A 26,087-nucleotide genomic window follows, 5' to 3' on the forward strand; every position below is an offset into this window, starting at 1 on the left:
ACAGAAAGGGCTGGAAGCAGAGGGGTCTGGAGCAATAGCCTTGCAAATATTCATCAAAAGAAAAGTAATCTTAACATTTGTAATCATCAGCCAAAATGAACTTTAAAAGAAAAAAATCATAATTAGGGATAAAGAGGGTCAGTTGATAATGACGAAGGAAATAATTCATCAGTGAGACATAATCATGAACTTGCATGTCCCTAACAATATAGCTTAAAAATACATGAAGCAAAAATCGACAAAATCCACAGTCACGGTGGGGGATATTAGGGCATCGTCCTCGGAACCCAATAGGTCAAATGGACAAAATATTCCTAAGAACGCAGATAATTTGAACAGTCCTAAAATTTACTACTTGAATATATTTACAACCTTACTCAAACTCTGCACCCTATAATCAGAAAATATACATCCCTTTCAAGCACACACAGAACAAACTGGAACCACATACCAGGGCACAAAGCAAGCCTCAGCAAATAACAGAGAATCTTTATCTCACAAACCAAGTTGTTTTGAACAAAAATGCAGCCTCAAACTCTACACATTTGGAAACTTAGAAAACAAAACAAAACAATTCCTGTATGATTCAGTGCATAAATCCTAAAGAAAACTGCAAAATGTCTAGAATAAAATACAACCAAAATTGCAAACCAAAACTGAAGCAACTAAAGCAGCACTTTTTTTTTTTTAGCACATATTAATGAGCTAAGATACAACACAAAAAGTTAGAGAAAAACCCAAAGAAACTCTCAGAAAGATCTTAATTCTCTCAAAATGTTGACCTTCAAAACAATTTTTTTAACTTTTATTTATTTTTGAAAGAGAGAGCGAGAGAGAGAGACAGTGTGAGTGGGGGAGGGGCAGAGAGAGAGGGAGACATAGAATCCAAAGCAGGCTCCAGGCTCTGAGCTGTCAGCACAGAGCCCGACGCGGGGCTCGAACCCACAAACTGCGAGATCATGACCTGAGCTTTAGTCAGATGCTCAACCGACTGAACCACCCAGGCGCCCCAATGTTTATTTATTTTTGAGAGAGAGAGAGAAAGACAGAGTGTGAGCAGGGGAGGGGAAGAGAGAGAGGGAGACAAAGAATCCCAACCAGGCTCCAGGCTCTGAGCTGTCAGCACAGAGCCCAACGCAGGGCTCGAACCCACAAAGCATGAGATGATGACCTGAGCTGAAGTCTGACGCTTAACCAACTGAGCCACCCAGGCAACCCTAAAAATGTTGATCTTTTGAAGATGAACTATCTGAAGGTGTGGGGCAGTGCCCTTTGTAAGCACCGAAGTATGTTCAGGCTAATAAATGCATATGGTTAGAATGCCATCTCTGTCCTCATTACAGGTTGTTCTACAGAAAAGAGGGGGCTTTTTAGATCTACTTTTTTGGGATCAATATATACTTTTACTAGTTTTTTTTTTTCCTCTAAGGGGACTCATCAGGAGGAAAATACAGATCGCAGATAACATATGCTGTACCTATTGCTAAAACGTTCTTTTAACCAAGTATAAGGATTCCATACTTTAGCATAAAGCAGGGCATGGGGATGACGGCATGGTATGATGTCATTTCTTCTCTAGACTATCTTCCTTCAATCCAGAGGAGAAAAAAGTAAGGGAAAAATACACGCTCATTAGAAACAACAAAGGAGAGAATCGATGCTCATTTCCTTTTTTTGTTGGTTTGTTTTAATGACATTCAGACTTTTGAAAACCGCTGAAATCTTTCTGCCTCTAGCCTGAAATAATGCGAAGCATCTATTTTTTGCGGCCAACAGTAATACATCCTGTTCATGATAAATGTTTTAAGTTCCTGAAGTGTCCATAAAAAAAACCTAACCCTTCAGCTTTGACACTGCCCGAGGCTGTTTCGGTAGGGTGAGAGCATGCGTGGAGCCGTGTGTCAGCGTGGAAGGTGGTCCTCCTCCAATCCCCCGTGGAACGAGATGAAATAGAAATACGTGTTTAGAAACTTACACAACAACCAAAGAACAAAACAAGGCAAGTTGTAGTGATTCTATTTATTAATACATGTATCACAAATGTTTCACAATATCAATGCATTCTTGTTGGCATGCTAGACAGAGGCATTGTTTCTGAAGGTCTTCTAAAAATATTTTGACTTTGTTCCCCCTTCACACTCATTTTTAAATTGATTCGATGAGGTCCTCGATGTCTGTAATGTCAATGCAAAGAAAAAATACAGAAGTAAAATAACACAATAGCAATTAATTGGGGAGAAACAGAAGTAATATTTCCTTCACAGGAAGTAACAATACGGCTTGGTAACAGGATTATACAGGTTTCAACCAGAGGCATAGGTGCACTAAACTGTCTACACATACCCAGGCATGTAACAATAATGAGCAAGGAGGAGGCCACCTAACGCTCAGCAGTTCCCTTCATGCGTGACGCATGCTTTTTTTCTCCGCATGGACAATTACTGATGTATCTCTTTACGTATCCTAGGCAGCCTGAAGAAGGTAGTAAGAGCCTTAGTAAAGGGAAAACCAAACCAAAGGAGGTTAAGCCAGAAGAACAGCTAGCTAGCTGCTTATCTACATCAAGGGGTATGGCGTTTATCGATCAGGATGAAGGGCTAGCAGGAGCCTTCCACACTACATGCAGGGCCCGGCCGGGCCAGTGATGGTGGGATGACCAGTCACCTACAATGAGCTGCAGTCGGACCAAGTACAGATGGAGGATCTGGTGCGCACGGGGCCTCAGGTGGGGTCCGCTAGGACCGGATGCAGGGAACCTGGCTACACTCTGGCACACGGGGCTTCACAAAATGGAACGCTACACATGATGCGGGCTGGAAGGCGGAGCAGAGACTGTGTGGGCGGGTCAGTTGCACGCTGGGTGGGGGGTTAGGGAGCGTGGGACAGGTGTGTTATGCACTGTGCTCTGACATCCTTTGCAAGTCTTTCAAAGATTGCCGTGGTTCCTTTTTAAAACGGGTCTCTTAGGCCATCGTTCTTGAAAGACTATGAGAGAAATGAAAATATGTGAGTGACTCACCATTACTAAGGACTGAAAAGAAGGTGACAGGCTGAAAAGGGCACTACATTTTGCACAAGAGCAGTGACCACATCTCCTCCCCAGCACCACGGAAACGAGGTTTCAGCACATGCACAGGTACCCCAGCGAGCAAGTAGTTAGGTGGCCAGGCGGTACCCTTGCCCCTTTGAAGGGTAGTATGTGCCCCAAAGGGAGAACCCCGAAACTGAACGCTCCCCACATCCGCTCACCTTCTCCTTACACCATCTCATACTGGTTGGCCGTGATGAACCGGGACAGACAGCAGGCCAGCAGCATGCCGATCAGCTGGTGCCAGAACGAGAAACGAAGACCAGAGTCTCAAGTCACGGAACGACACACGCCTATGACCCTCTAGATGTAATTTTTTTTAAACGTTTATTTTGCGAGAGAGAGAGAGAGAGAGAGAGAGCAAGCATGCGCGAACAGGCGTGTGTGCGCATGAGTGGGGGCGGGGCAGAGAGGGAGGGAGGGAGGGAAGGAGAGGGAGAGGGAGAGAGAGAGAGAGAGAGAGAGAGAGAGAGAGGGAATCCCAAGCAGGCTCCACACTGTCGGCGCACAGTCCCACTTGGGGCTCGAACTCACGAACCCGTGAGATCATGACCTGAGCCGAAAGCAAGAGTCAGACACCTAACTGAGCCACCCACGGGCTCCACCCCTGGATGTAATTTTTGACAACTGAGGGTTTTTCCATGTGAGTGAGGAAAAGGGCACTAGAGAAAAAGATCAGAGGTGATCTCAACAGTGGGGTCGAAGACTTCGGGAGTCTCGCTGCTCAGGCAGGACAGCTGGAGGCTCTAGAACTGGCCATAACGTCCCACTGCAGCTTGCTCTGGCCGCTTGAAAGCAACTTTTGACACATAAGCACTATTTAAATTTGTTCCCGTGTTAGGAGAGTAGTGAAAACACTGAAGGACCACGGAATCCGTGAGGTCTTAACAAAAAGGCCAACATTTAATTCAAAGCTGTAAACACACGCACTGGGAAGAGATCTCAACGTGGTATGCCACCTCAGCCATACCTGGCCGACGCGAGCACAGTTCTTTCCTTGAGACAAGGAGACACTATTCTTGACCAGGTGAGTTTGCCAGTAAGAAAGTCATGGCTCGTGAGAGGGAGGTGTTAGGGAGGGGAAGGGGAAATCAGGGTTTTCTCTTTGTCTCTAACCATGTAGATATTTTAGGCCTAAACGAGCCCATCCACACTGAAGGCCCAACCCCTAGGTTTTAGGGGCTCTGGAACAACAGAGAGCAGGATATCCCCACCTCCTCACAAGACTTTGACTTCAGTAGCACAGGTGGATCTGATAAAAGCTGCTGTGACACCATCCAAACATCCTCAAGCACATCTGTTCTGCTTATTGGAAACCAAAATTCTCATTCCTGACTCTGGAGGATCAGCATTCTTTGGACAGGAACCTGACTGTGCACTTGAGATAAGAGGCCTGCAGCTTCTCTTGGCCACATGGAGTCCCTTCTCCTTAAGCAATTGGCTTTTTTTTTTTTTTTTTTTTTTTTTTTTTTACTGGATCAAAGGTGGGAATGACCTTTACAGATAATCTGGCACAGTGTCACTCCAAGTGTGGCCCCAGGACAGCAGCATCAGCATGCCGCGGAACCTTGTTAGAAATGCAAATTCTCAGGGCCTCACCTCAGACTTGTGGGACCACACTCTGAGGCGTGGGGCCCAGAAGTGGTGTTTAAGGGGCCCCTGGCTGGCTCAGTTGGTTAAGTGTCTCCGACTCTTGGTTTCGGCTCAGGTCATGATCTCCCGGTTCGTGGGTTTGAGCCCCACATCGAATTCTGTGCTGTCAGTGAGGAGCCTGCTTGGGATTCGCTCTCTACCCCTCCCTCTCAGAATCAATAAACTTAAAAGATAAAGAGTTTGTGTTTAAACAAGGCTTCTGGGTGAGAGAAGCACTCAGCGCAGTCCAGGTAGTTGCCCTTATCTTACAGGCGGAACACGTGCAGCCCACACCAGGTCCCAGTGTTGACCTCTGTTCTGTTGGCTTTCCACCCACTCGTTCAGGTTCCCGTCCATCTGGCTACCTCTCTTGCTGAAATCTTAGATTCTTATCTTCCTCTTCAAAAGTAAAACCATGCTGTGAAATATAAAAACTATAGCCTCTGTCAGGTAAGGAAAAACTACCACCTTATTGGGCTCGCCCTCCCTCCTACCAAGGCTCTGGCCAACCTCATTTTGTGCCACAAGATACACAGTCCTGTGCACCTGGCACCAAACCACCAAAGGAACCATGGCTGTAACCTCGAGAATTCTATGGCAAGTGACACATTAAACACCCCCCCCCCCAATGATTGTAAGGACTTTGAACCTCGTAGCTCGTCCCTTTTCATTAGAACTGCCATTTTCCAGGACCACTGCCATACCAGAACATAGTGGGAAGGTTTAAAACCCAGATTTCCGCCAAAAAAACATGTGAGCATTAGAGGAACAGCATATTCGAGTATATCCAGCTCTCTAACCCTTCCCACCTCCCTGTACAATGTTACCATCCCAACATTCCAGATAAAACAAGGGGCTCAGGGGAGGAGAAAGAATCTTCCCCCAAACCACACTGGTAACTCACATTGAGCTCCACCTGTTCCCCTGGAGGAGGACAGCCCCTTTCCTTGTCCCCCACCCCTACAGCTCGGCCTAGACCCTGTCCTTTCCAGAATACCTCCTCCGTCTCACATTACTGGGGGTTCTTTTCTGCTTCATTTTGCAAACTTCAGAGAGAGAGGGCTTTCAGTGGGCATCTCCTCATTTGATTTCGAGTTCCTAAACTCTTCTTTCTTTGTGAAGCTTATCAGTTTAGTGTTTTCTCGTTGAGCTCATGTGTGCTTGAAACACGATAGTTACCATTATGCTTCATGGTTTGCAACGCTGCTAGAATTCAGTACTTTCCGACGCTCCTGGCCTCTGTGGCAATTCATGAGCCATACAGCCCGAAATCTCTTTAGAGTGTTTAAGTATTGCTTGTATCCAAAATCTCTGATTTCAAGGAAATAGAGCATGTGCCTCCACTTTTTTTTTTTTCCAGAACGGGAACGGCATCATTCTTAAGCACTGGACATACCTTCTCACAGAAACAGTAACTTTTAAAAATATTGGCACAAATAAAAGCTACTTGCTTTTAAACTTACTTTAGTGTATATTTCTGGGGCACAAACACACCTTCCTGTTTGCCCATGGAAAAAGACAGATTCTAAAAATTATTATTTTTAAGTTAATTCATTTATTATTTATGAGAGACAGAGACAGAGAGAGATTGAGAGAGAGAGAGAGAGAGAGAGAGAGAGCACACAAGTAGAGAAGAGGCAGAGAGAGAGGGAGACACAGAATCCGAATCAGGCTCCAGGCCCTAAGCTGTCAGCACAGAGCCCAGTATGGGGCTTGAACTCAAGAACTGTGAGATCATGACCTGAGCCAAAGTCAGATGCTTAACTGACTGAGCCACCCAGGCACCCCTGGAGTTACTGATTTTAAATTTGCTACTGCATTTTTAATCATATTTGCAAGAAACTTTGATCTCTCACCTCCATAAGTACCAATTAAGGGAAAGTCGGGGTTTGGGGGGAAGCATCCTATACTTAATAGCAGCTATTACCAAATGATTTGGGGGGTACATAACAGAAGGCCTGTTCAGCCAAAGTCATGGAAGACTCAGGGGGAGGACAAATGCTTGCTTGCCACTAGACGGAGAAGTCCATCCTTATTTAGATGATACTTTTTCTCAGGTTAGATATATGTAAAAAGCACCTCAAAGAGCAGAGGTATGTTCTGTGGGGTTCCGGGCTGCCTTTGAGGACCACACTGCTCATATGCATGAAGGATGCAGTACGTAGGCATTTGGACAGACTCCTGCTTTAAACCCCAGACGGAGGCAGAAAAGAAGACCTGGTCTCTTATGCTGGAAACCCCTCAGGACGGAGACCCCAGAACCACCACTTGCCATTCTTGTGGCTGGTGAAATGCCTAATATCATTCAGCCTATGGAGTTTTAGTCTCTGTCTAATTTTTGGAGGTAAACTTTTATTTTTCCCACTCTCTGCCTTGCCGGTACTATATTCTACTTTCTTTTGGGTCATGAAAACCTCTGGGAGGTTCTGCTGCTTCAAGAACTGAGAAACTAGGGAGGGGGGAGAGAGAAGAAAGGCCCTCTACTTAACAAAAGGGTGACTCCAGGCTTTCTCAAGGCGCTCTCACATAGATGGCTGAGCGGCCTGGGTGCCACAAAGCTCTAGGGACGTGGATTGCATCACTGGGGCTCTGCAAATCACAGCAACAGGGCACATTCCTAGAGGTGGGAGAGAGGGGCTGGGGGGTGGGTTGCCCATGTCAGCAAAGGCAAGCGATGTAAGAGGAGATAGGCCAAGGGCGTCCTCCCTGCCATCACCATGGGAACCAAATGTGGCCCAAGACCTGATGGCTGAGGGGTGGAGGGAGGATGGCAAAGTTGTAAAGGCAACTTTTTCTTTTAATGTTTATTTTTGAGAGAGAGGGAGAGACAGAGTGTGAGCAGGGGAGGGGCAGAGAGAGAGGGAGACACAGAATCTGAAGCAGGCTCCAGGGTCCGAGCTGTCAGCACAGAGCTCGATGCTGGGCCCAAACCCACGAACTGTGAGATCGTGGCCTGAGCCGAAGTCGGACGCTGAAGCAATTGAGCCACCCAGGTGCCCAAGGCAACTTTCTTAATAAGAAAGTTTCTTAATAAGAAAGTGACAAGCAATAGATCAAAAACTTAGATCTTTATAATGCCTGTGGAGATTTTACGCTAATGACTTCAGTGGGAAACTAAATAGAACTTCCAAGTCTTTGGGAAAGTGCCGAGGAATCTGGTTTGACATAAAACTGTACAAATGCTATCTGGGACCATCTCAGGCCCTGAAAGAGGAGTAAGTAAATAGCTCCATTAACTTTCTTTGGCCATGTGTCATCCAGGCTATCAACAGCTTTGTCCTGCCCTCTACATGGAAGAGGTCAACAGGTCCCAGAAAAGAAATCCTGGTTCGTAATGAATCATCCCGGCAGCCTATGGGCCCTGGGAGAGGCTCTGCAGGGGTGAGGGTCAGAGCATGGATGGGTAGGAGGAGGATCTGTATTTTGTAATGAGTACCTTCTTGCTTTCAACCCCACAGACTCAAACCCTTGCATTATGAAAGCACACAATGAGTTTCCCTTAGGTGCCACACCTGAGGCAAGAACAAGAGGGATCTTTGGCCCGAAGATTTGACATAGCAGGCCAGCTAGAGAAGTCAGAATTATAATCCTGGATCTAGAAGAGCAGCCTAATCTCAAGCAAGCCATTCAAGTCTCCCCCCTTCTGGAAAACACCTCTACCGACCCCACTCAGGACTGTAACATCTTGTGATGTGGAGAATTAATCCAGCCTAGTGAAGCCCTGTGTCTATTTACATTGGATGCAGAAGCGTTACCACTTCTCCCCTGCAACACACAGCAGAAAGCCAACCAAGGTGGGAAGAGGCGTCACAAATGGAGTAAGTGTCCAGACCCAGACACCCTCACCTTTGGCTTCCAGGCCGTGTTAGGAGCAGGGGAGGTGATATTCCCAGTTTTGTTCCCTCCGTTTCTCTCTCGCTCTATCTCTCCCTCCTTGTCTCTCTCCTCTCTCATGCACGAATATGCACGTACATTCTGCTTGAGTGTGTGTCTCTCCAAGCTCTCTTGAGTAAAAGAGAAGCTTTCAAAGATGCAGGGAGGAGATACCCTCTCAAAACACTCCAACCTCCTGCTACAAATTTCTAGGGCAGTGGGACCTGCCCGTCCAGTCCAGACAAGCGGGCTTTCCCTTGACAGGGCTCAGGCAATGGAAGTTTGTGGAGAGAAGCCTCAAATGCCTGCCCAATTCCTGCTGTCCACAAACAGAACTCAAGGGCTTTAAGTTAGCTAACGTGGCTAACGGGACAAAGTTTGCACAGTGTATTAAAAGGCTAGACTTGGCTTAGTTTTCCTTGTACTTTATACCACCTTTAATTTCTGACACAACAGATGGGCAAGGCCAGTGTGTCCCGACAGATGAGAATGATGGATGTTGCAAGAGCAGGTGAGGAAAAGGGCAAGGAGCAGGCAGAGGGCAGGTGAGGAAAGGGGAAGACAGAGAGAGAGAAAGAGAGAGCCGGCAAGCACATGAGAGCGTGCTCTGTTCTTTCCTACCTACTTTGGCCTCTACTCAGTAGAACTTCCATTAGTATAGGAGGGCCAAGACATAGGCTGACATGACTGATTCATCTAAACAAGCCAACATTTGCTGAGTTTTACTCTGGCGTCGATCTTCAAAATTTTGAACACTGGTGGCTAAAGCTTCCGTTCTGGGTGGTTGACTAGAGTCAGTATTGCTGGTTCTACCTGAATAGGCATCTAGTAAGTGGCCACCACTGTTCCAGAGAGGCCATGGATGGATCTACTGGTACCTGGAAGCCAACTCCAGCTTCCAGGAGCCCCCAGGCTGCTGGCACCATTAAAAACTGCAGCTGCTAGCACATCAGGCTAGTAAAAGCCAGCGATGGCTCTTCTTCTCCCTGCCCCAAGTTGAGCGTGGCAGGTCCCAAGTCTTGTACCACTGCACCTGTCTGGTCACGTAGGTGGATGGTATTAGCTATGCAAGGCCACCGGGCTTTGTGTTTTGTTTTCTCATCCCAACCACTATGTGGGACCTTGAGGACACCTAGAATCCCTGCAGAGAGTTTGTTTGGGGGTTCCTTGAGGGGCTTTGGCCCCTCTCTCACTGCCCTAGAGGGCCACAGAACAAACTCGACCATCCCCACGTTGGGGATTTCTCCAAGGTTAGTGCAGACAGCTTAATGCTCATCAGGCAATTGGTCTAAAGCATAAATCCCCACACACCCCTCCACAGGGAAGCATGAGAGAGAAGTAGAAGCGAGGTCTTAATCAGATCCTTCATGACTTGGTTCACCTCACTAATGAAAATAGGAGAATCCCCTGTGCCCCCTCATGGCTACGCAGTAATATTCTTGGATGATAGGTTTTATCCATGAGATTCCAGGCTCTGTGATGCTCTCTTCTCCCCATGGAGAGTATTGACATCATGTTCCTTTACGGTTCTAGGATAGCCATTAGGGGAGACCTATATCCCTTCTTCCAAAGCGACAGCTGTCCTCAGTCACCAAGCACAAGCCTGGCCTGTCGGAGGCGTTAACCTGACACCACATATACATGTGGTAAACTGGACGTACAAGCTCTCAAGTGCTTGCACATCTATATCGGACATGACGTCCTGGAGCCTCTACAATGTCCCTTGGCCATTACAGATACGTCACTGAAGTGTTACCACTCAAGTATGATAGCAATCGGAAGAAAGGGCGGGGCAGCAACTTTCTGCGAAACGTCTTTGGAGACGCATTGGCACTGTTTGTGGTGTCATTCTGTGTCTGTGTGTTGGTGTGTTGAGGGTTTAATTCATTTCCTGAGCTACAAAAAACGAAGTGTGGTAAAAGAATTTTAAAACTGCTGGAAGGAGCACACACTCCTGTTGGATGATTCCACACGCTCTTGTGACATAAAATGTCACACAGGATTTTGTAACCACTGAGGAAGAAAAGCTTTTCGAAACACCTGAGCCTAAACCCTCTCTTTGCAAAAACTACTAGGGCAATGTTCTAGTCTTTGATCTAAGTGAAGGTTACACAGGTGTAACATAAAGGTGTGTTCATTTTGTGCTAATTTATTAAGTTGCACATCTATAATTAATGCATTTTTCTATATGTGCCATATTTCAATTAAAAAGTTTTAAGGATGGGGGTGCCTGGATGCTTCAGTTGGTTGAGCGTCTCTTGATTTTGGCTCAGGTCATGATCTCACAGTTTGTAAGATCGAGCCCGGTGTGGGGCTCTGTGCTGAGAGCACGGAGCCTGCTTGGGATTCTCTGTCTCTCTCTCTGCCCCTTCCCCTCTTGCCATCTCTCTCAAAATAAATAAATTTAAAAAAGAGTTTTAAGGACAAACTTGGCTAAAAAAAGTACATTTGCATTACGAGGCAGGAAGGAAGGAGGTATGTATGGGGGCGTCGGGAAGAGGGAAGCATAGTCTGAGAGAGCCAATATTGAATTCGGGCAGGGGAAATTAGAGTGGTGGAGACAGGACTGAGAGAGAGAACATTAATTAGGCTTTGTTAGAAAAACGATCTGTTGGTCTGAAAAAATTCCGAGTTAAACATACATGAAGTTTTCATTTGGTTGTTGAGTATACGTGCCAATCCTTCTACCCATAGCAATATCATAGCAACAATGTATCATTGGCTGCCAGATCAGAGGCCTGTGGAGGAGGGCCAAATTTTTTAGATTTAGATTTTTAGATTTAGTTTAATCTTGTTCCATCCTTGAGTATGTGTTGTTCACTTCATGTGCAGAATTAGTTCCCCTACTATTTTATAGACACTGGGTGGGGATATAGGGATATAAAGTTTAATATACAAAAATTCAGTTTCCTCTAAGAACCAATAGTCCTTAGGAGTAAAACAATGATCACAAAGATGAAGTTTGCTAAATGTAGACTTTCTGGAAAAGGAGACGTCTCGTGCATAATCGACAGGAACTAAGAACAAAACCGGGACAGGTCAACCAGGAAAAAAAAGCCTCCCCCAAATCCAGATCAGCCATTTGATGCTTGGAGTTGTTTATGCTCCAATTAAGCCAGCACTTTGTTCAGTTAACCTCCATTTGACCTACAGAAGAAGCAAGTTGTTTTCTGGAGCTAGTCATTAGTTGAACTGTAACCGATATTCCCTTGATGGCAAAACTTCATTTAAGTTGAAAAAGGAAAATCAATAAACAGATGACCTGAGGACTAATGAGCAAGGAGCTCTGACCCCATCTATCAGCCTTCCCCAAGGAACAGGGAGGCAGGAGGGGAATCCGGAGACCAGGGAGGGAGGCCAGGGCAGGAGGCTGGGGAAGGACAGGTCTGACCGCACAATGACGCAGGCTACCTGGGAGAACGCGATTCCAAAAGCCACTCCAGCGATGATCCCCATGTTTGTCTCCATGAAACTGGTCACCAGATCGTAACAACCCTGCAGAGAGAGAGACAGAGAGAGACAGAGAGAGAGAGAGAGAGAGAGAGAGAGAGAGAGAGAGAGAGAGGTGGCCTCAGAGATGTGTTTTACCCAGGCCAGACTGGGCTGTGTTAACTTGCGACACTCCCAGCAAACATTGTGACCCCGCAGTCAGCAAGTACAACTGCAACTCACCCTAGGAACTCTCATTAGCATTCTTTTCAAACTTAAAAAAAAATCAGAAAAATTCCAAACATACAGAAAGGCACAGAGCGTAGTACAGTGAACCCCGAAGTAACTCCTTCTCTAACCTCGCAATTAACATGTGGCCAATCTTGTTTCATTTAGAGCTCCTCACCTCTCCTCCCCTGGCTGGATTATTTTAAAGCCAGTCCCAGATATATACTTTCAGCCAGAAATGTTTCCGTAGTAGGATTAAATATAGCAGGAAATCTGTAAGATCTATGAGGCAAATGCTGTAGAGGTAGGGAAGCAGACTCGAAGGATACAAAGGCATTCCACATCCTTGCACGGAAAGACTCAGAATCACAAACATAGTTACTAGCATTTTGACAACAAATGACAACATCTCAGAAAAAAAAATGAAATCATCTGGTTAGAGAATGTGCTTGAATGCCTGCCACCTTTATGGTGTTTGGGGGTTCTTCCTAAGGAGATCATTATTTTATTTTTTTAAAACAGGGAAAAACCTATGTCTGAAAGTCCTCTTTTCCACAAATTTACTATGTGACCTTGGACAAGTCACTTCCCATTTCTGGAGTCAGTTGACTTTATCCATAAAATGAAGTGAATTTCCCCATAACGTACTATGAAATCTTCAAACGTGATTCAAACCAACACAAGTTTTACCAATTTCAATGGTAGTTTGATACTGATAATGTGAATCACCTTTCTTTAAAATAAACGATCTGGTTGGAGTTCAACAATGTTGCTGAACAAGTTTTTTCACTGTTGTTTTTCAGGATTACATTTTATCAACCTAGTCTAGGTAGTAAGCACCACAGTTTGTGTATTGGCCATAACGCAAAGGCGAAAGTGGACTCTTCCTGTTAAGTACCCAACAGGTTGAACTCTGTGTGTGCGTGTGCCCGTGTGCATGCATGCGTGTGTGTATATTTATTTGAAACTGGACCACATCAACCTAGATTTCTGAACTGACATAACAGACTCAGAAGACATGGTCTTTTTCCAGTTTTCTGAGAGAGGGCTTCTACTTAAATGTCTAAAGTCTGCAAAAATCAAGACATTGATTTCAAAAGGGGGCAAAAAGGATTCTTGCTTATCAAGAAAGACACACTAAATTGCAATAATATCTGAAGAACACACAAAAAAACACGTCTTCCACATTTAAACTCAAAATTTAACACTGTAATATTTCTCGTAACTTACGAAAATTCTACCAATGCTGTACCTTCTAATGAGTGATATTTTATGTAGCCTCAGTCTGTCTGCAGAGAAGTACATTAACGTAGCAGCAGTGCTTTAACATGTTTCCTTTTTTCATGTGTATTTATTTTTTAGAGAGAGAGAGAGCCAGCCAGCGAGGGGAAGAGAGAGGGGGACAAGAGCTGTGTTGACAGCACAGAGCCCGACGCGGGGCTCGAACCTACGAACCGTAAGATCATGACCTGAGCTGAAGTCGGACTCTTAACTGACTGAGCCACCCCGGTGCCCTTGACACGTTTTCGATGCAATGGGAAAACTACACTTCTTGGTTAGCTGACGCAAATTTGAAGGCTGGGGGCGGGTGGGAAAGGAGATATATGACTGCTTATGAGGAGTTCTGCAAATTGATTCTCTCTTTATTGTAGAAGATTGCTTGCTGATTTCATTTTTACTAGTGAAAGTATAAAACCAAACTACTTTTCAAAAGGTGGTGGAAGGGAGAACAGGTTGGGTTAGGAAGAATTCAAGGAGAGAACAGAAGAGAGATGGATATTTGAACACTTTGCCAAATGGTAGCAATTAAGACAGAGCTTTGCTGAGGTGGCCGTCATGACCGTATCTTCTCCAGGCCAGTGACGGTCGGGTGGAGGAATGAAGTTCAGCCCAACACCAGTGTTAGGTCAGCTCAAAATATGAAAACACAGGGGCGCCTGGGTGGCGCAGTCGGTTAAGCATCCGACTTCAGCCAGGTCACGATCTTGCGGTCCGTGAGTTCGAGCCCCGCGTCAGGCTCTGGGCTGATGGCTCGGAGCCTGGAGCCTGTTTCCGATTCTGTGTCTCCCTCTCTCTCTGCCCCTCCCCCGTTCATGCTCTGTCTCTCTCTGTCCCAAAAATAAATAAAAAACGTTGAAAAAAAAAAATTTAAAAAAAAATATGAAAACACAAACCCAACCACACAAACCAGAGAGAAGCAAGGTGGGTGAGTTTCTTACTCTGCAATATATTTTGGCACAGACATTTTTCCTATGAACTTGGATTCTGCATTTTGCTAATGCATGATTTCTATTCTGTTGTAGGAGATTCCACAATCAATCACATTTTTGATAAGCCCACGCCACTTCAGCAAGTGAAACCAGAAAAATGAGGTTCCCGCCATTAGGGCAATTGTGACAAAATCGTTCTCTCCAAACCTTGCTTCTCAAAGTAGGGCTCTTCCAGGGGCAGCAACAGCAACCATCACCTGAGAGTCTGCTAGAAATGCAGAATCTGAGGTCTCGCTCCAGACTCCAGAATCTGTCAAATCCCCAGGTTATTCATTTTTAATGAATTTTAATGAATGTGACCAATATCTCCAGATGTTTCATATGCCCCTTAAAGCTTGAGGAGTACTCTTCTAGAAGAAAAGTTCTCACATGGTTTTTCACTCCACAGAAGAAAGCAAATTAATGAAGCCTATCAGAGGAGGGGGTTACTTAAAATGAGAAGGATGGAACTGATTTCGCTTTTTTTGTTGTTGTCTCCACAGTGTAAGGGCAAGGCGGAAATAAAGGCTTTCCATCTCTAGACTCATCTCCGTTACTCACCACGTGGACCCACAGGCCCATCCTCCAGATCTCAGCACAGACCGGCAGACCACAAGGACTGCCGTGGTACTAGAACACAGGCCGTGTTTGTATCCCACGCCATGGTCCCCACTACACCGTGATCTTACCCGCCCACAACAATCCCTTGTAATTTCCTAAAATGAAAGCCTGGTGGTCCAGGTGTGAGATAAATCTACAGAGACCTGCTAAGTGTCCTAGGAAACATCCAGAGACAGAATAGGTCATTTGCTTGCCCTCTCAGCATGTCGAAATCAACACAGTCGCCAGTGGGAAACAGCTGTCAGTGGCAGATGTTTGATATGAGGAGTAGACAGCTCGTCCCAGGCAGGTTCTGGGAAGAGGTGTATCAGTAGCGGCCAACCAGAATAACCATCTCACTTCCTCTTGTTCTTAAAAAAGGTCAAGAATTCCTATGGAGTAGGGGCTCAGTCAATGCTGTTTAGCCATGTGAACCTGCAGCTATCTCAACATCCTGCTAACAAAACCAAAATAAATTCCATCCCTCACACAAAACAATAAACATCCTGCTTAACTATTCTCACCCCCCCCCCCGCCCATTATTTGTACAAGGTAGGTTTCTCAGGCTGCCAGGAAAGAGCCAAGAGTCATCCTTCTGTGCTATTAAAGCATAGGGTTCAAGACACCAAAAGATCTACAGGGATTTAGAATATATTTATTCTAGACAACAGGATTCCATAGAACTACAATGTGGCAGTAGTTAAGCCTCCCGGGGGAGGGAGCTGGGGGGTGGCTAACACTTACAAGTATCTATACTATTAGTATCTTCACGTCGTCCCCATCTCCTGCCTCTTACAGGTGGGGTATCTGAGCCTCAGACCCAAGAACTTATCTCAGTGGTTCGTGTGGGCATTGAATGGGAATATCTGATAAGACTTAGTAGACAAATTTCAGTTTTCACTCACTTTTTCTCCACGGAGAAAGCCAGGTCGGAGGAATTAAGCACCTTTTCCAGGTATTTGAGGTGGCCAAGAAAACGTAAAGCAGGACGGGGGCAGGAGGTGGGGTGGGGAGGCAGGGAGTGAGGTCAATTTGTAGGTTATCAATGAAATGGAAAAAATGTTACCCTATCTTTCTTTCTAAGGATCACAGAGATGCACTACAGGCTACGGCTCTCAACTTGCTTTTGAATAGTAACAAAAGACCCTCCAGCCGGGGCCCTGGGGTATCTTTCCTAATAAAGGACACGGTGTGGTGTAGTGGAAGACAGACCTCACCATCATCAGGGTGATGTTTACGTCACAGTTAGCATTTAACATCGCAGTTCACGTTTCTCTTGTCTATACTCTGGGCCAGGCACTGTGCTTTAGATACTTTATGTCACTCAATCCTCGTATCAATCCTAGGTGGGGGGGATCATCATCTCCCTTTTACTGATGCGAAAAAGAAGACGGAGAAAGGGTAAGTCACTCGATCAGGGCTGCACAACCAGCAAGTGGCTGAGCCAGAATTTAAACTGGAGTCTGACTCCAGAGCCCATGCTCCTTCCTGACTTGTAGATCTCCACCTTTCACAAAGGAAATTTCGCTGTAATGGAAGACTTTATCCAGGTTGATGGCTGCCTGCTTCAACAAACGACCTCCTGAGACTTTGCTATGCCAACGTCTCACAGCCAAAAGCATTTCTTATCTTTTATAAATTGGAGCGTCCACTGCAGCTGGGTATGCTCGGCGCTTCGTAAAATGGCAGCATAACAACATCTATGGGGGCTCAGTGGGGATGTCCACAAGGAAACCAGAAGTCACCTTACTGATGAGAGGCAAAGGAAGCCTCACGCTTTGGATTTATAAGAAAATTCCAGTAGGAGCAGATGTCCTCTGAGCTAAGACAGGAAGTGGAAGCAGTCAGTACTGAACATCTTAACCTCACGACACCAGTAGCAAGCAATAAGCCCAGAATGACAGAATGAGCTTCTAGAATGGCAACAATGCTCTGTAGCATTTATGCTACAAATACCAACATTAAATGGGTAAAATATAGAAACCATTTCTTAACATTCTAATCTTGAGAACATGGCTATCTTCTATGAATTATTCAGTAGTTGGCCCAGATCACATCAAGTTTTGAAGACCTTGCAAGAACAGAATTTTATCTTAGTAAGAAAAGATAATTTACCCGATGGCTGCGGAACAGCAGGTAAAGTCAACAATAGGGTGTTTTTTTCCCCTCCCTTCTGTTTTACCAAAACATATTTTTTATCTGGAATTTCTCTAAACATTTAAGAACACAGACCCCCTTCACACAGTTTTATCATGCCTTCATCATATTCTCTGTGAAGTGGGATACAGAATTGGTCTTCCTTTTTTCTCTGACTACTGAAATTTTATTTCCTTCATTTTTAGTACATGCTACCTTGCAGATTTCTTTTAGCCTGTCTTTTCCTCTCTCTCTCTCTCCCTCTCCCTCTCTCTGATTTCTTTGGGAGTCAGGATTCTGACAGTGAGTTGAAGCGGAGTTGCTGATTTCTTTTCCTAGAGCCGAGAACGCCCTAAAATAAAGGCCACCCTCCTGGCAGGAGCAGATGTTGTCTGTCAACTCTAGTCCCCCTTCCTGCTAAGGACTGGCACCCAGCTGTGAATAATTCCATGTTTAGAAGGTAGATTAAGCAGAAGAAAGACAGCCAGAAAGAAGAAAGGCAACATTCCCTGTCTGGCATCCGCACCAGGGTGAACAGGAACCGTAGCTAAACCTCCCTAACTACGCCTGGTAGCTTCTTGCTGACTCACAGCTCACTCCTTCAGGAGCGGACAGCCTCGAGTGCCTCTCCCAGGCTCCAAAGGGCTGCACAGAAAGATCCCGCACTCTCTCCTGGACTACATTTCTAACCCGTTTGTCACAGTTCCATAGAAACGACAACGAAAAGCCCTCCCCCAAACATTCACCACGGATCCCGTCAGGGCTGACAGGAAGTGTACCTTCTGGTTAACTTTGGTGGCCGCCACAGTCAGATTGTGTAGATCCTGGGAATTGCAGTCGGTTTCGTTCATGCAGCAACTCAGGGGGATGCCGCGCTCCAGGAAGTAGGGGCTGGTGCTCCAGTTGGTGTAGTTCTGCACGCCACAGCAGCTCAGCTGTTAACGGGGGAGGGGAAGAGCCAAAGGGTGCGGGTCAAAGACAGAGCAGTCTCCTCCCTCACGACCCTGCACCGTTTAGAAGAGAAACACGGGCCGAGGCCCTGAGTGAACAGGCACAGCTGTGGTGAGTACAGATGAGCTGAGACTCCATTAACTATTATATTCACCGGGAGGCTCAACTGGACTGAGAAAAAGGAAGTCAATCCTAGATTGCGATTTTGTGTTGGCTTCCTTACCAAGTCCACAAAGCAAAGCAGTAGGTTCTCTGGCCTGGATCAGCCTCAAAATCAATAGTTGGGTGCTATTGAAGGTACAGATCAACTAAATCAGGATACTGATGGGGAAGCCGAGACAAAAATGGTTTTAAAAATCTCTTTTTAGGGGTGCCTGGGTGGCTCAGTCGGTTAAGCGGCCGACTTCGGGTCAGGTCACGATCTCACGGCTCATGAGTTCGGACTCCGCTGTCAGTGCAAAGCCCGCTTCAGATCCTCTGTCTCCCTCTCTCTCTACCCCTCCCCTTCTCGTGGTCACGCTCTCGCAAAAATAAATAAACATTAACAAAACTAAAAAGCTCTTTTTAGACCTTATAGATCTATAAGATCTCTACTGGTAAGTAATGGTTTAGGGTGGAGAATGATGTACACAGAGGAAGAGAGAGCTGTTGTTGGTAAACTACAGCTCACCAGCTGCCTGATTTTGTAAATCAAGTTTCACTGAGACACAGCCACGCCTGCCCATTTACACAATATGGCCGCTTCTGTGCCATAAGAGCAGAGCCGCGTGGCTTTGACAGAGACTGTACCACACTCAGAGCCTAATTACCATATGACCCTTTCCATAAAAGATGTGCCAACCCCAGACATAAAGAGTATTCAAGGAAATGGGGCAAAAGTGGAAATGGATTAGTGACTGGGTAAAAGGTAGCTAGTTCCTTACATTCTTCTAGCAACTTTTCTGTTAAGTTTGAATTTTTATCAAAATACCAAAAAGAAAAAAAAAATACTGCTTCTGAAGTAACAAAACAAAACACGCAAAAAACACCCCAAACCCAAAACTTCCCCGGGTGCTCCAGATGGGCCATCAGCTTGAGCACCTCCAGGCACGAGACCGCCATTTTCCTCATCTCCTCTGCAAAGCATCAGGCAGCCTAGGGCCTTCCCACTCCCGCCAGACCCTCGGCTTCTCCTAGGCCCCCTGCCCACCCCACGACACCGCCCATGCTGGTAAACACGGCTCATCTGAGCTCTCCACCCAGCCTATACACACCACTTCCAGAATGCTCAGCAAGGCTGCCTACACCCACTGCCTCCTTTTCGAGGCTTCAGATTTTCAGGGCAAGCTAGCTTTCCTTGGGGTGTTCCTAATTCATACTGACGAAAGGCAAGCCACAGGCAGGGGGCCCTCTTGATACCAATGGCCCGGATAACTGGCCCCTGGACCAGTGCTGGGTGTGAACTTTTGGACACAGGACCGGAGAGTGGGAGTCAAGAGCAAAGGCTGACGGCCCCCCACCCCCAGCAGCCCCCCAGGCCGAAGGCCTGACGTCACGGGCGGTGGCCAGCCCAGTCTCCTTCCCTGGGACTTACGCTGCGCTGCACGTGATCCACCGCCCGGCTCCTCTCATCGTTGCCATTGTAATTCTGCATGGCGTCCGTGTAAGTCCTCAGGAAGGTGTCCTTGATCTATGGAAGACAAGGGGGAGTGCGGTTCTGGTCCACTGCCGCTCAAATGGACTCATGTTCATGCCCACTTCTACCCCAAGATGACCTCTTCTGAAAAAATTTCTGAATAAATGTAGGCCAGGGAGGGAATGCCCTGTTTCCTGAGACAAAAGACCTCAGAAAATTCGCTGAGGGATTTGAAAGAACGTTCCCCTCATCCCCAATCCAGAGGAACCCAGTGAAGTGGCCAGTTTCTGAGAGGGCTGTGAGGGTGAGCGGCCAACCTCAGGCCTGGCTTTTTCTACTTACGGTCTTCGAATTGACTGATGCCCACCCTTCTGTCCATAACTTTTCCTGCCCTTACTCAGAAGAATAACAAAGGACAGGCCACTGGAGGGCAGGAAGCCTGCTGTGGCTGTGACGGGAAACAGATCCCTGTTCTAACATACAGGGGGAGGGCACAACCAACTTTCACTTACCTGTCCTTATAGGGGCCAAAAAGAGAGGCTAAAAGATATGAACTTTTCTTACTACTAAGTAGTTAACAAAACCCCTCCCCTCCTCTGCGAGCGCATTTGACTGTGGGGTAACTTTCGAGCTCTGTTCCCCTGGAAACCTGCTGAAGGTAGAGTCTCAGGCGCATTACCAGGCAACTCCACACTTAGGGTAAGACTGCCCCCAATTGCCCACATGACTCTGGAGTCGGGGGGACAGCAGATGACAATAACTGCCTGCTGGGAAGCTTAGGGCTAAGTACGGCGGCTCTCTTGACTAGGCATGCTCCTTGCTGAAATACTGGACGGTATGCCCATGGGATAAAGAAGAGATCAGTGGGCACTAGTCTCATGGAGCTTCTAAGCCATGGTGGATGCCACACCTGGCTGTGTCCTTTCATGTCACTGCACCTGCGTTGTCTGTTGTGGGCAGGTGCACACGGAATAGAACCGGGCCGCTTTGAAGACCCACTCGCCGGTGGTCAGAGTGGCATTGCAACCCCTCCCCCTCCCCCCAGCTCCCTTAAGTGTTTCAGATGCACAGAGGGGAGGTAGATAAGGGGGCCCAGGCACTGGGTATCAGGGACCACTGAGAGAACCCCCCACCCCTAGTGGAGCCCAGTCACGGCAGTATATTGGGGGGGAAGGGGGCAAGGGCTTGGCTGCATCTGGGGTTCGCACACCCACTGGGGGTACCGCTAGGGCTGCCGAGGCCGTGACTTCATCAGGTTTCGCCTCACCTGAGAATAAGAATAGGGAATCTAATTCCAGATACGGCACCTGCACAAGATGGGTTCTAGAAGTCAGCCTTGACACCTGAGACTGCACCTCTGGTAAGGGGAAAACCACAGCAAGTAGGGGAAAGGGGCAGAAAGTGCATAAGCCAGCTGACTGGGAACTGAACTTGGTCAAGCACAGAACCAGGGTCTGGGACAGATCATGCCAGACTCTCAACGGCCTCATTGTCTTTTCCACCTCTGTCTTGCGCTTCTTTTCCTTTCTAACACGTGCGTATCTACTTGTGGCTTTACTGTTATTTACAGGGTGTGCTAACAGCCTATGGGGCGGGGGGAGAGGGTTGTCAGAACCAGCCCTGCCTGACCTATCACCACTATACGTGTCTGAAAGGCGACACCACGGTGGCTACAGACAGCATGAGGACGTCTTAGCTCTGCCTGAGAGGCTCCCCATGGTCTGAACAGAGCAGCCACAGTGAGAGTATGGGTGAGAATGGCCACACATGATACCAGACAGCCAGCAGTGTCCTTGAAACTACATCACGATCACAAAACAGTATTCGAAATCCTTTTTCTCCAGCTTTAGAAGTCTAAAATAGGACATGTGAATTAGAAACAAAGCGCTGTAGGGGTTTCAGATCACGACTGCCTTCTCTCCTTCCGCAAGGCTCCTCACATCTGGCCTCCGTTTCTACCCCCCCAGTTGGCAGGGGGTGGCCCCCACGGCTCTGGGGAGGAGACAGGGGAGCCCAGGCTGTTTGGGGGATACCAAGCAATCACAGAAATCTTGGGCCTTGCTGAAGCTGCTATTTTAAAAGGAGTATTTAATCTACTTTGAAGGTCACTTGCTTTAAAACCGGGTGGAGAATCATTTCAGGCAGTAGCTATATCAAGAAATAGAGGATCAACAACTAAGGTTTTGAGTTTGGCGAAATTCCTGCGGCATTTAGATTTTTATTGGCATTTCAGCCCATATTAAGTGACATTTGGAAAACAGCGATACCACCGGAGATGCCAGCTAGCCCATATGTGCCCTTTACACATTGTGAGAGGTTTCAGAAATCCTCCTCCCAAAGCCTCTTTCAGTGAGTTCTGTACTTCGTGTATACTCACCTCATGACGAAACACGAACCCTGAAATGCCAGCTACCAGCTCAGCCAGGAACACCAGGGACAGGAACATGGCATACTGAAAACCAAGCACACAGGGACAGAGTCAGACACGTCAGGATGGAAATGAGTGTTCCTTCGGGGTAGCTAACTTCTTATCACAGGGAATCACACAAATCCTCATATTCCCCAAAGTTTAGGAAAAGCTTAAAAATACCCTTGTCCAGATTTCCCCACATGAGCCTCAATATAGAAACGTGTCTGTTTAAATATGCGCAAGCATTTTGGGCCACACATGCTAAGGAGAGCACATCCGGAGACTGGGCTCAACCGGGAGAAATCTGGAAGGGCTTTTTATAACTCAGGTATGCACTACTTGTGATGCCGGAATCGTCGAGTGGGAAAGTACTCTGGAGGTCGCAGGACACCGTTCTGCCCCGTCCGGGAGTCCTTCAGACCACCTCGGTCACGATGGTCAGCCGGCACCTGCATGCACCCTTCCTCTAGCATCTGTGAGCCCAGCCTAGTCCCTCCACCCACGCGCCCCTTGCAGCCCATTCAGTTTTCACACCGTTCCAATTGCTGGAAAGGCTTTCTTTCTCCTGGCCACAGTCTGCCTCCTTGCAACTTCTACTCCCTGGTGTCAGAACCGCTTTCAAGAGCTAGAAGCACCAGCCCAACCTTGCTCCTCCACAATCGCCCTTCGTATGTGGGAACACGGCCATGGTGCCAACCTGCTGCTTCTCTTCAGGTGGGCAAATCCCTCCAGTTTTCTTGAGCAAAGCTAATAAAATGGCTTCCAAACCCCTTCCTCTGTGACTGTACCGATCCCATCCTGACAGAAAGACCAGAACGCGCACAGGTCAACGTTCTTCCTCGATACGGTGATCGTGCCTGAATGTAGCACTTACAGCAGGGGCCGGTGGGCTCCGTACCGGTCTTGTTCTGCACAGTGTGTGGAGTCGCTAGTCTTTAAAAAGCAAAGAAGCTGTACTACTAACACTCTCCATAAGCATCCGAAACCCTTAGTGCTTCTTACTCATTTCACGCTTCCCGTACTTCCCAAGTTAAGTGTGTGTGCGTGTGCACACACGTGTGCCTAAGTTCAGGGATGAATTACATGGTACTTATGAGACATTAAGGGTTTCCATTTTTGTGACTTTGAAAAGCAGATAAAAGGAAAGAGAAGTGACTCTTTTCCTACAAGGCATATGTCTTACAATCTGTTTCTTCTCATCTCAAAATAAAATGGAATGTTTGGAATGCTCCTAGGTGATGCTTTAGAATTTGGATCGACTGTACATGGTCATGTTACTTGCTTGTAAAGTACGTATGTGCATAAGATCATAAACTATTTTTCTCAGCTAGTGGCACATGTTAAAAGGAGGGAATATTGGCTTAAAATGCCAGTTTTGTAGAAAATATTAACAAAAGTCTCTACGTACACTTAAAGCATGGCCACTAAACTAGCAAACACAGGGGCGCCTGGGTGGCTCAGTCAGTTGAGCTTCTGACTTCGGCTCAGGTCATGATCTCATGGTTCATGAGTTCAAGCCCTACATCGGGCTGTCTGCTGTCAGCACAGGACCCCCTTCTGATCCTCGGTCCCTTCTCTCTCCACCCCTCCCCCGCTGGTTCTCTGTCTGTCTGTCTGTCTGTCTCTCTCTCAAAATAAATAGACTTTAAAAAACATAAAACAAAATAGCAAACACAGTTATGAGTAGAACGCCCCATGGACATGACATCTGTCTCTCAACTTACTATAAAATACAATAAGAAACACATTTGACTCTAGAGAGAGTCTCACACCAGGCCCAGAATCCACCAGAAAGTCCTGTGGGAAAGTAACTGTCAGAGGCCGGTGGGAGAAAGGACATTCAACTCTGTAGTCAGAAGTCCTCGTAGGTTTACGTCCTAGCTTTGTTGTGGGCTAACTCTTAGGAAAGAGGCAGCCAATCTGGGCCTCCATAAAGTGGAAATAGTTATCTTCAGTTGTTTTGCAGTTAATGAGGTTAAATGAGGACCATAAAATTCTAGACTGACAGACAGTTAATCAAGTGACTTCCGCTCTTATCAGCCAGATCAGCGGTTTCCTGTCGCTGGGAAGTTCCCGGTTTCTAGGAGCTTCCAGAGAACAGCTGCTTCTCCTTCAGAAGGCCCTGGCCAAAAGCCTACTGTGGAAAGCGCACACTAAATACAGGTGGTAGGGGGCGAGTTTTCTCGAGATGAAAGTACCGTAGTAGAAATCGTCCTGGCTTTGGAAGGAGACATCCCTGGGTTCCCATCCCAGCTCTCCCCACACCAGCTGATGGCTTTTAAAGGCCAAAGCTAAAAACTAAACAAAACCTCAAGAAGTTCTCTCCAAAGGCTCACCTGCTAGTGAGCTCACACGTGTTAGGAGAACACGGCAGAGTGGTTTGAAACCACCTTCAGCAGAGTCCAGAGAGAACTGTTCCATTGTTGTGTCCCCTCTCCTATCCCCCTTCGCTCAGGAAGAAACCTTGGTGAGTTAGTCCAATGCTGTTCTTTCCCAAATGGGGACAGGCCCAAAGAGGTTACATCTTGGCCACTAGAGACGTAGGCCAGGTCTCCTCCCTTCTTGTTCAGACGGATGAATTCCTAGCCATCTTTCTTTTCTGGTCCTTTCAAGTTAATCCTTCCCTTGCTACTCATTATACTGAACGGGAGGCTCTCAACCTTCGCTGTAGGATGGAATCTCCTAAATGGCTTTTAGAGACTGGCGGTTGGCCTCGCTGCTGTGGAGTCTGGTTCGGTTGGCTGAAGGTGGGACCCTGGTGAAGGTGTCTTTCAAAAGCGGCCCAGGTGATTTAAGCAGGCATCCAGAATTGAGGACTATCACACCAGACAGAAAGAAATCCTAGTGCTTCTCAGAAGTACTAGAAGGTAGACTCGGGAGGCCAGCATAGAGTAGCAGGTGACAGCAGCAGAAATGCCTCAATGTGGCCTCGCTCTGGCTTTTCCACCAACCCGGAAGAATCAGTGGTGGCCAGGCCATCAACCTCCTGCGTGGTCTGCAGGACAGAAGTGGCTGAATCAAACACTACTTCCGTGAGGCTGTCGAGAGAGGGACTGATCAGTGCCAGTTTGGAAGGTGGTTCCTTTGGAGAGAGTCATCCTCACACCCATCTCTGTCACTAGAGGGTATGAAATGTCCTCTAATCTAGGGCTAAACAAGGAAGTATGGGCAGCACGGCGCGGACAGACTCTCCACTCTCCCCTTTCACAAAATGAGACATCTGAAATCAATCTCTTCAAACAAATTGTTCTTTTGAGGAGAGGCCCTTGCTACCTTTTATCTATAAAATCCTTGAACATGAACTCTTATTAGCATAGGCAGTGAGCACGGGCAGGGGGTAGACAGTTGGGCAATGAGTCCACCAGAACGTTGAGAATCATGGTAACAGCCTTTCAGCAGCCTGCCCCTTGCCCTTTGGGGAACATCACGCCGAGTGTCCTATTATAGTAAAGGTGCCCAGCGCTGGGCTGGCAGTCAAAATCTGCTCCTGCGCCAACCCTCTGTCGAGCGGGGAAGCTCTGGCTTAGCTTGACTCCCATAGCATTGAGCTCGGGTGTGCAGGTTCGGAGAAGAGTGTGCCCACTCAGCCAAGCACGGCCAAGTTCAAGGAAGCAGGAAGTATTGCTCCAGTGGGAACTTGGAGAGGAAAGGCTGCTCATGTTAGGGGTGCTGCCTGCCCACGCTGCACGTCACATACCTGAAGAGACTTGGGAGGAACACTTCAAAACTAACCCAAGGCGTCTTGCCATGAGGATATAAATGGCTTCATGGAACCACTGGCCACTGCTCTGTCACCACCCACTTCGAGGGACGAGAACTGGCTTTTTTGCGTGTGTGTGCCAAGCTGTGTTTGGGGTTGTTTTGCCCTCTAGGGCA

At 47.0% G+C, this 26,087-nt stretch overlaps 1 protein-coding gene across 2 annotated transcripts in view; it reads right to left on the minus strand.

Moving 5' to 3' along the window:
• Positions 1–2,004: 2,004 nt before the first annotated feature.
• Positions 2,005–26,087, minus strand: part of TSPAN7 (tetraspanin 7) — a 127,524-nt gene continuing 103,441 nt past the window's right edge. The window contains exons 3-8 of one of the 2 annotated variants that reach the window (XM_019417286.2): positions 22,179–22,253; positions 19,760–19,855; positions 18,015–18,170; positions 12,005–12,088; positions 3,250–3,325; positions 2,005–2,985 (exon numbers count right to left, since the gene is read on the minus strand). In XM_019417286.2, the coding sequence (XP_019272831.1) occupies positions 3,257–3,325; positions 12,005–12,088; positions 18,015–18,170; positions 19,760–19,855; positions 22,179–22,253 (480 nt within the window). In that variant the 3' untranslated portion in view covers positions 2,005–2,985; positions 3,250–3,256. The remainder of the gene's footprint in view (positions 2,986–3,249; positions 3,326–12,004; positions 12,089–18,014; positions 18,171–19,759; positions 19,856–22,178; positions 22,254–26,087) is intronic. The other variant, XM_019417287.2, reaches the window with a different exon arrangement.

Source organism: Panthera pardus, unplaced genomic scaffold, assembly GCF_024362965.1.
Source record: "Panthera pardus isolate Hobbes unplaced genomic scaffold, ASM2436296v1 HiC_scaffold_27, whole genome shotgun sequence".
In the NCBI taxonomy this organism is placed as follows: Eukaryota; Metazoa; Chordata; class Mammalia; order Carnivora; family Felidae; genus Panthera; species Panthera pardus.